General features: G+C 40.6%; 1 protein-coding gene across 1 annotated transcript in view; it reads left to right on the top strand.

The window, feature by feature from the left end:
- The window catches only part of Hfm1 (helicase for meiosis 1), a 128759-nt gene that overhangs the window by 75222 nt on the left and 44773 nt on the right, over positions 1–8764 (top strand). The window contains exons 19-23 of the mRNA XM_008826844.1: positions 474–571; positions 650–781; positions 1766–1851; positions 3563–3646; positions 3776–3933. Coding sequence (XP_008825066.1) covers positions 474–571; positions 650–781; positions 1766–1851; positions 3563–3646; positions 3776–3933 — 558 coding nt within the window. The remainder of the gene's footprint in view (positions 1–473; positions 572–649; positions 782–1765; positions 1852–3562; positions 3647–3775; positions 3934–8764) is intronic.

Below are 8764 nucleotides of genomic sequence, written 5' to 3'. Positions count from 1 at the left end.
ATAACTCTTATCTGTAGGGAGAAAAGAAGGTCCTTGATTGGTGAATAGGGGATGTCAAGGAGAAGTAAAGGCAAGAATAGTTAGCATTACAAGTTCTAGACGGAGAACCAGAAAAAAGTCAGAACAGGGCAAATTTCAAATGTTCATATCAGAGTCCATTGGGATTTCTTGACAAGAGCTTCCAAAAGCATCCCTCTATTGGGTTCCTCCTCATTTGTCTTTTGTCTGCCAAGGCTGGTCTTGAGAGTGATGGATTCAGGATTTGCTTTCAAGTATTTTGATAGCTGTCGGAGTGGTTAGAATCAGTGTCAGTTCCTACTCAAAGGATTCTAGATAGGGGGAGAAAATAAATTTATCCATCATTTTAGAACAATAACGGGTAAGAGAGAATTTTTAAGAAGGAAAACTAAATCAGTATTGTCAAGTACTTTGTGAACCTTTAAAAGGAAATAATTAAATATGTTTTTCTCCAGTCTTATTCAGGCTCAGCTAGGATGCATTCCTATACAAGATTTTGCTTTGACACAAGACACTTCAAAGATTTTCAGAAATGGCTCACGAATTGCAAGATGTATGTTAAATCATTAGTGAATTTTAATGTTTTTCAGTAAATAATCATACTATGTTTAATACTGAAAACTTTTTTTAGGGCTGTCAGATTTTATTGCTGCCCAGGAAAAGAAGTTTGCTGTGCTGTTGAACAGTTTAATTTTAGCTAAATGTTTTAAGTGTAAACTTTGGGAAAACTCTCAACATGTATCTAAACAACTAGATAAAATTGGTAAGTAGAAAATACAGGTAGGTAGTTTATACTGTCTTCAATTTCTTTTATATTTTACTATTAATGTTATTCTGTAGTGATTAAAGTAAGTACATGTTAATGGGTCTAAATAAAGTACTGTGTTTTGTGCTTGAAAACCCAATTTTTATTTGCTCTTATTAAATGATCAGAGGCAGGTGGATCTCTGTGAGCTCAAGGCCAGCCTGGTCTACATAGTGAGTTCCAGGACAGCTGGGGCTACCAGGAGACCCTGTCTCAAAAAGGACAAAAAAAGATTATAAATAATAATAATAGTTCTGATCTTCATAGTGATTTAGTAGACAGAAGGTTGTTTCTGATTACTTTCTATTAGAACCTAGTGCAGAGTATGTATTAAATAAACTGTTTTAGCTACCATTCATAAAAACTAGGATCAGATTTAAGGATTCCAGCAGTTTCTATTTTTTTACCTTTGATTTATGAGCATCAAAATGGCAGGAGCTCATACAGAAGAGATCACAAAGACAAATAGGAAGCAAAAGACTGGGAAGGTGCTGAGATTGCTTTTTATAGAACATCTTTCTTTTTGGAAACCACTCACTCCTGGCAGCTTCAACCCTTTCCACTACACTAGCATAAATTCACTTTTGAGATGAAACTCCCAGTGATCTAATTACCTTCCACTGGGCCCTCCCTTCTAAATGTTTTACTTGCTTAGCACTGCCACAATGAGGACCAAGAACTTCAGCGCACAACCTTTTGGGGAATGCACTCAACAATATACAAATCATAGCTGTTAGATATTTGACTGAATCTTTTCAGAGATTAATTTTTGCAGTGCTGAGGCCTGACCCTAGGGCCTTACACATGTTGGGCAATTGCTCTACCAACAAGCTACATCCCAGCTCAAAATTTTTATTAATGTAGGTGCTTGCTAAACATTAAAGTGCAGATTTCATTTAAAATGTATTATTTAAAAATTGCTCTTTGGTTAATTTTCCATAGGCATATCATTGTCAAATACCATGGTAAATGCAGGTTTGACCTCTTTTAAAAAAATAGAAGAAACAAGTGCAAGAGAGCTTGAACTGGTATGTAGTATTCACTTATTCCTAATGTTACTGAATTCTATTTAAATTCTAAAACCTAACAGATTTTTGTTGTTGTTGTTTTTTCTTGGTTTTTTTTTTTCTTTTTGAGAAAGGGTCTCCCCATAGCCCCAGCTGTCCTGGAACTCACAATGTACACCAGGCCAGCCTTGAACTCATAGAGATCCACCTGCCTCTGCCTCCTGTGTGCTGGGGTTGAAGGCATGCGCCACCATCCCTGGCTTATCCTTTTAGTGTGTATTGCCTGCATGTGTATAAGTGCACCCGTGTTGTTCAATACAGAGGTTAGAAGAGGGCATTGGAGCCCCTGAAACTGAAATTATGGATGGTTGTTAGCCACCATGTGGGTGCTGAGAATCGAACTCAGGTTCTCTACAAGAGTGGTCAGTGCTCTTAAGCACTGAGCCATCTCTCCACCCTCTAAAACCTACCTTTTCTGACTTTATTTCTATTAAAATTAATTTCCTGGAGCTTGGAAGATGACTCAGTTAGTACTGTGCACATCACTCAAGCACAGACAACTGAGTTCAGATCTCTAGGACCAAAGTAAAAAACTGGGCACAGTGACACAGACCTGTAATCCTAGCACTGGAAAGACAGAGACAGGGAGATCAGTGATAGTGAGACCTGCTGGTTAGCTAGTCTAAGTCCATGGACTCTAGGTGCAATGAGAGAGCCTGTCTCAAAAAATGTAATAATAATAATAATAATGTGGCAAGCAATTGAGGAAGACACCCAATGTTGATCTTTGGTCTTCACATGCATACACACATGCACGTGTATGACTATATACATTATACACACACAATTATTTTCTTCATAGTTAAAAGTATTTTAATTACTAAGGTTTGGGGTCACAAACTTTATTATTAAACCTATGTATTCTAAAAAAATTACATTTTTAAAGTTGATTTTATTTTATGAGTATGGGTGTGTTGCCTGCATTTATGTAAGTGCACCAGTGTATGCTTGCAGAAGCCAGAAACAGGTGTCAGATTCCCTGGAACTGGAGTAACCTATGGTTATTAGCTACCATGTGGATACTGGGAGCCAAACCTGGGCCTTCTGGAAGAGGAGCCAGTTATTTTAATCACTAAGCCATCTCTCTAGCCCCCTAAAAAATATTTAAATAAGATTTTTAAGTGTTTATGTTAAGAATATAATGGTGACACCTATATTTCATTCTCTCTTCCTAAGGCTCAGGGATCATTGTGGAAGAGGGGGTAGAAATTTTTAAGAGTCAGAAGTGGTAGATGTGTTGTCTGGACACCACGGGGTAATTGCACATATGAATCCACAACGTTTACTATAGCATGCATAAGACCTGTGCAAACCCAAGCCAGATGGGGGCCCAACATAGATAGGGGAGGTAAGTAGGAAGCCCCAATCTAGCTGAGCATCTATTGACATCTAATGGATACTGGGAGAGGGAGAGTCAGTTTTCTTTACTAGTGTTGTGATGCCTGGTAAATTGATCAGATTCCAAGGGATAGACCCACATCCAAGAGAACTTGGGATTAAACAGAGGCCTTTAAAAAAAAAAAGACAAATAATAATAAAGGACATGAAGTCTGGGGCAGGGGATAGTAAAGTGGGAGGAAGGTAGAAAGGGGTCAGAATATGATTAAAATATATTGTATGAAGTTCTCAAATCAATATTTTAAAAATAATACAATGCTGTAAATATGTTTAGATTTTAAGTAGACATCCACCTTTTGGAACCCAGATAAAAGAAGCTGTGATGTATCTACCAAAATATGAAGTTGAAGTAGAACAGGTGAATGTCTTCTGTTTCTTAAATATTTTGACTGTCTTTTTAATAGTAGAGCTACTCATAACTAGAATTAAAGCTGAGTATGAGTAGGAAGATTATTTTAAAATATTTTTATACCTTTCTTTTTTGAAGGTTGCAAGATATAGTGATACCAAGGCAGAAATCTTAGTGACTGTTATATTAAGAAACTTTAAACAGCTACAGACTAAAAGAACAGCACCAGATTTTCACTATGCTACCTTAATCATAGGTGATGCAGATAATCAAGTAATTTTTAAGCACAAAATTATGTAAGTAATTATGAAATTTCTGTTTTATTTTATTTTATTTTATTTATTTTTTGGTCTTTTTGAGACAGGGTCTCCTATAGCCCCAGCTGTCCTGGAACTCACTATGTAGACCAGGCTGGCCTTGAACTCACAGAGATCCACCTGCCTCTGCTTCCCAAGTGCTGGGATTAAAGGTATGTGCCACCACACCCAGCTTGATTTTATTTTTAAGCATACACTATAAGTGAAAATTTTTACTATAAAATACAGTAATTAGAACACTGTGGAATCAATTAAATTACAGCTTCCTGCTGTAATAATGGGGCAGTTTTGCTACCTGTCTTTTCAAGGATAATATTAACATTGGGTGTGCTGCTTATAGTTAGAACTCAGATGAAGAAAGTATAAAAAGGAGAGGTCTGAAGCAAGTGAGCAGATCTGTGGAGGCTTTCTTAGGGCTCTGCTTTTCTCCATTTTTGCTGTCTTAGTTACTGTTTATTGCTATGATAAAAAAAACACTTACCAAAACCAACTTGGGGAGGAAAGGGTTTATTTTCTCTTACATCTCACAGGTCACAGTTCAGCACTGAAGGACGTTAGGGCAGGAACTCAAGGCCAAAACCTGGAGCTGAAGCACCAACCATGGGGGAATGCTATTTATTGGCTTGCTCCCCTGACCTGTGCTCAGCCTGCTTTCTCATAACACAGGACCACCTGCCCAGGGGTGGCACTGCCCACAGTGGCCTGGGCCTTCCCACATAACTCAACAATCAAGAAAATGCCCCACAGAGATGACCACAGGCCCATCCAATAGAGGAAATTCCTCAATTGAGATTCCTGCCTCCCAGGTGTGTCCAGTTGACTGCTGAAGCTATCTAGCACAATTGACCCCTTGCCAACTTGATGCAAAAACACATCACTATTAAGCCATATCATTTCCATTTCTTATCCCAAAAATCTCAAATTAACATACAACAGTACAACTTTAAAAGTCCCACAGTCCTTAAAAATTCAAACACTTTAAAAGTTCAAAGTCTCTTAACTTTGAGCTCCTGTTAAATCCAAAACAAGGTAAATACTGTCTTATTTCAAAAGAGAAGAATAGGGCACACTTAAGCAAACTGAAGTCCAGTAAAGTAGGTTAAAGCTAAACATCTAGTATTCACTCATGATTTTCTGGGCTCCAGAGGGCTTGGGCAGCTTCACTTCTCTGGCTCTGCCATCCACAGTGCATACAACTTGTCTTTTAGGCTCAGGCCAGCTCCACTCTATACCTACTGCTGGCCTTGGTGGTCATCCCATGGTCCTGGCATCTCCAATATGCTGGTGTTTCTACTGAAACTGATGCTGCACCTTCACCAGTGGACTCTCCTGACCTCTCATAGTGCAAAGCCTCAGATTGTCTCCATGACCCCTTCACACCTTAAATACTGGTACCATGGAGGAGACTTTACACATTACCAAGTCCTGCTTCCAGCTTGAGATGTAGGCTGAGGTCCCCTCAGGCTACAGTTTCTGTGTGCTGACCCTGAGGAAATACTTCCCAGAACATTTTACCACAGTGTTGCTGGTCTGTTGTTACTTACAGCTGATTTTTCAACCCCATCTAACTACTATCAATTGTCCCAGTAAAACAAAGGTTTATTTCAGTGGTGCTAGTCTCTTTTTTTGTTTGTTTGTTTGTTTGTTTTCTTTTGTTTTGTTTTGATGACAGGGCCTCCCTGTAGCCCCGGCTGGCCTGGAACTCACTATGTAGACCAGGCTGGCCTTGAACTCACAGAGATCTGCCTGCCTTTGCTTCCCAAGTGCTGGGACCAAAGGCTTGAGCAGCCATACCCAGCTGGTCTCTTCTTAATCACCACTGATTTTTCAGCCCCAGTTGACCAGAAACTACAGATTCTCAATTCAAAATAACATACAAACAGCCCTGATAATCTTTGCTTCCCTTGAAACTGCACAAGCTAGGCCTCTAGCACCTACATTTCTCCAAACTTCCACAGAACAAATCACTAAGTTTCAAGCACTTTTCTAATCCAAAAACTTCCACAGTCCTCCCAGACACATATGGTCAGGTCCATTACAGCAATACCCCACTCCTGGTACCAATTTCTGTCTTAGTTACTTTTTATTACTGTGATAAGAACACTGGCCAAAACCAACTTGAGGAGGAGAGGGTTTTATGTTTATCTTACATCTCCCACATCACAATTTGGCACTGAGGGAAATTAGTACAGGAACCATGAGATGAAAAACAGACCATGAGGGAGTGATGCATACTGGCTTGCTCCCCTGACCCATGCTCAGTCTGCTTTCTCATACAACACAGGATCACCTACCCAGGAGTGACTGCCCACAGTGGACTGGACCCTCCCACATCACTCAACAAACAATAAAATGCCCCACATACATGGCCACAGGTTAATCCAATGTAGGAAATTCCTCAGTTGAAGTTCCCTCTACCCAAGTGTGTTAAGTTGATAACTGAAGCTCTCTAGCATAGGGACTGTACTACTTTTGGAAACAACCTTCTACTCACCTCAAAATATAACTTCTATCTCCAAATTAAAATCTACAAGTTTACTGTAATTCCATTGTAGGATACAGGCCATCAGATAAACCACATAAAGGAAGAGTCCTCTTTTATGCCTAGTTCTCTAGTGTGCCATTTTATAATTTTTACCTCATCACTCTCCAGATATTATTATTATCTCTCAGAATGTCATTAGCAAATTCTAAGGATATCAGTTTCAACAATTACTAATCATGTTTTTAATACTTACTAGGTTCCAAATGCTGAATTATTTAATATGTATATGAGATACATGCCATTATAATGCAATTTTATAGAGGAAGAAATTGGAACAAAGACATTTTAGTCACTTCTATCAATATCATATAGCTGTTTAATAACAAAGTCTACATTGATGCTAGCATTCTAACCCCCAAGGCCTGTATTTACTATGCTAACTACACCTCTAAGTTTAGAAATAGCAGTGTATTAGTCACTTTTCTGTTGCTGTGATAGAAACACTGACCCAAGCAACTTATAGAAAGAAGAGTTTATTTGAGCTTACTGTTCCAGGGGAATTACAGGCCGTCATGGCAAGGAGGCATGGTGGCTGGAGGTGGCTGGACCAGGAGCAGCAGAAGCTAAGCTCTCACATCACACAGGCACAGGAAGCAAGAGAACAACTGGAGATCTGGCAAGGCTTAAGAATTCTCTAAGCCCACCCCCAGTGACATGTTTCCTCCAGGATAGCCACACCTTCTGAAACCTCCCAAAACAGTGCCACCATGTGGGGATAAAAATGTCCAAATACTTGGAGCCTATGAGGGACATTTTCATTCAAACCATCACATTCCACCCCCTGACCCCATAGGCTCATGACCATATAAAATGCAAAATGCATTTAGTCCAACTTTAAAAGTCCCCATAGTTATGTTATATATCAATCACAGGACCCCAAGAAGACCACCAAGGACCCAACACACCAAAAATGCAAAAGCAAGGTTTATAGTTTATTTGGGCTTAAGCTTGGGCTATCAGACCGCACTGATATAACGGAACCGTGCTGAGAGCCCCGGGTGGGGGAAGAAGGGGCTCTTTATAGGTTAGAAACAAAGAGAGGAGGGGAATAACAGTATCACTTTGTGGTTGGTCCAAGAATCCTGCTCACATCGCCCCAACACACCTTTGAACTGATAGATTTTTTTTATTGGCAGGGGTTGTTCTCAGGGTTGTGGAATGTGCTGGCCATCTGTGTGGTCAGGAGTCTTTATTTTTACTCTATAGAGCAGTGTTCATACCTGGGTTTAGCTAATCTATAGTTTCCTGGAAGGGGAACAGCAGGGGATGAGTAGCAGCAGGTGTGCATTTCAAGCATTACACAGAAGCTGAAAAGAGCAATCAGTGGGGTGTCAGGAGGGGTTGAATGAGGGGGATCTCTGGGTCCTACATTCCCCCCTTGTCTTGTAGCTGGGGAACCCAATCATGGGTTCTGGTCAGTCAGTTCATAAGTGTCTGGGAGATCTGTCCTAAGGGGCATATAAGCTTGTTGTCTCTGCACCATAAGTTGGATGGTGCCTAACCTGTCTTTTATGAACTGCACTAGTCTATTAAGAATGCATGGCCCTAGAGTGAGTATCAGAAGCAGAATTATGAGAGGGCCTAGGAGAGTGGAGATGAGGGTAGTCAGCCATGGGGATTTGTTGAACAAAGATTCAAACCACCCCTGCATTTCCTGCCTCTGTTTACGTCTGGCATCTAGGCCCTCTCTGATCTTGGCCATGTTATCTCTTATAACTCCTGAATGGTCTTGGTAGAAGCAACATTCTTCAGAGCGGCACACAGCCCCCCTTGCTGTAGGAAGAGGAGATCCAGCCCTCTCTGATTCTGCAGGGCCACTTCTGCTAATGAGCTAACGGAATCTTGGAGCTGACTTATGGATTCCTCTAAACACTGGAGATCAGCATCCAAGCTGATGCATAGGTCAGCATATTGAGCATTGCCTTGTATGATGGCAGTGGTTCCCGTGCCTATTCCTGAAGCTATTCCCGTACTTACTAGAGCGCAAGAGTCACAGCTGCAACTATGGGGGTCTTTTTTACACACAGGGGGACCTGATCTTGTTGTAGGTAAAGCTGCAAGAATTCCTCATCTGAATGATATACTAAGCGGGGGAACAGCAGGGTGAGCATTCAGAAGCCTGTTGCATTGACTACTTGTGATTGAGCACAGGGTGTCAGCCCTGTAGAGCAGGCCCACCAGGTATCATTGGGAGGAACGTAATACCACTGAGTTGACGCATTAACTGAAAGGGTCTGGATGCATAGAAAGGAGTATGAGGGGGGA

Source organism: Nannospalax galili, unplaced genomic scaffold (genome assembly GCF_000622305.1).
Source record: "Nannospalax galili isolate Female #2095 unplaced genomic scaffold, S.galili_v1.0 scaffold451, whole genome shotgun sequence".
Classification (NCBI taxonomy): domain Eukaryota; kingdom Metazoa; phylum Chordata; class Mammalia; order Rodentia; family Spalacidae; genus Nannospalax; species Nannospalax galili.
This window is presented reverse-complemented; position numbering and strand designations above follow the sequence as displayed.